General features: G+C 41.1%; 1 protein-coding gene across 1 annotated transcript in view; it reads left to right on the forward strand.

Moving 5' to 3' along the window:
- LOC104952387 (NADH-ubiquinone oxidoreductase 75 kDa subunit, mitochondrial-like) overlaps positions 1 to 711 on the forward strand; it is a 10,313-nt gene that overhangs the window by 6,196 nt on the left and 3,406 nt on the right. Inside the window, exon 18 of the mRNA XM_010779204.1 lies at positions 315 to 449. Coding sequence (XP_010777506.1) covers positions 315 to 449 — 135 coding nt within the window. The remainder of the gene's footprint in view (positions 1 to 314; positions 450 to 711) is intronic.

Raw genomic sequence — 711 nt, forward strand, 5'->3', positions numbered from 1 at the left:
TGCTATGACTTTTGTATTTTGTCTTTGCTTTTGTTTGCTTTGTACAGCCCTTTGAGGCTTTTCTTGTGATTTGGGGCTATGATAAATTTAGATTTGATTTGAATAAGCTATTACAACTTTTCTATCATTAAAAATGTGCTTTGATTTGTCACTTTCACACAGAAAATGACTTATTGTTTATTTAATGTTTTTTAGAACAGAATTGTAGTTGTAAAAGTGCAAAGTGACCAAAATAAAGCATTTCGAAATAGTCAAACATAATATTCATATTTAAATTGACAACAAATGTAATGAACGTGAATGTGTGTGTGCAGCTGGCCGGTGTGGCGCTGCCCTACGACTCTGTGGAGGAGGTCCGCTCCAGACTCGCCGAGGTCTCTCCCAACCTGGTCCGTTATGATGATGTCGAGGAGGCAAACTACTTCAAACAGGCTAATGAACTCGCCCAGGTACACACACACACACACACACACACACACACACACACACACACACACACACACACACACACACACACACACACCATGTATACATCACTTCAGGGGACATTACATTGACTTACATGCATTTCCTGGAGACTTATCCTAACCTTAACCATAACCAACACATGCCTAACCCTAAACCTAACCAAGTCTTCACCCTAAAATTAATGATCCCCCTCATGGGGACCTCCATTATGTCCCCATAAGGGAGGCAAGTCCCCACACGTGA

The sequence above is a fragment of the Notothenia coriiceps genome, unplaced genomic scaffold (assembly GCF_000735185.1).
Source record: "Notothenia coriiceps isolate Sejong01 unplaced genomic scaffold, NC01 NC01_scaffold00000339, whole genome shotgun sequence".
Classification (NCBI taxonomy): domain Eukaryota; kingdom Metazoa; phylum Chordata; class Actinopteri; order Perciformes; family Nototheniidae; genus Notothenia; species Notothenia coriiceps.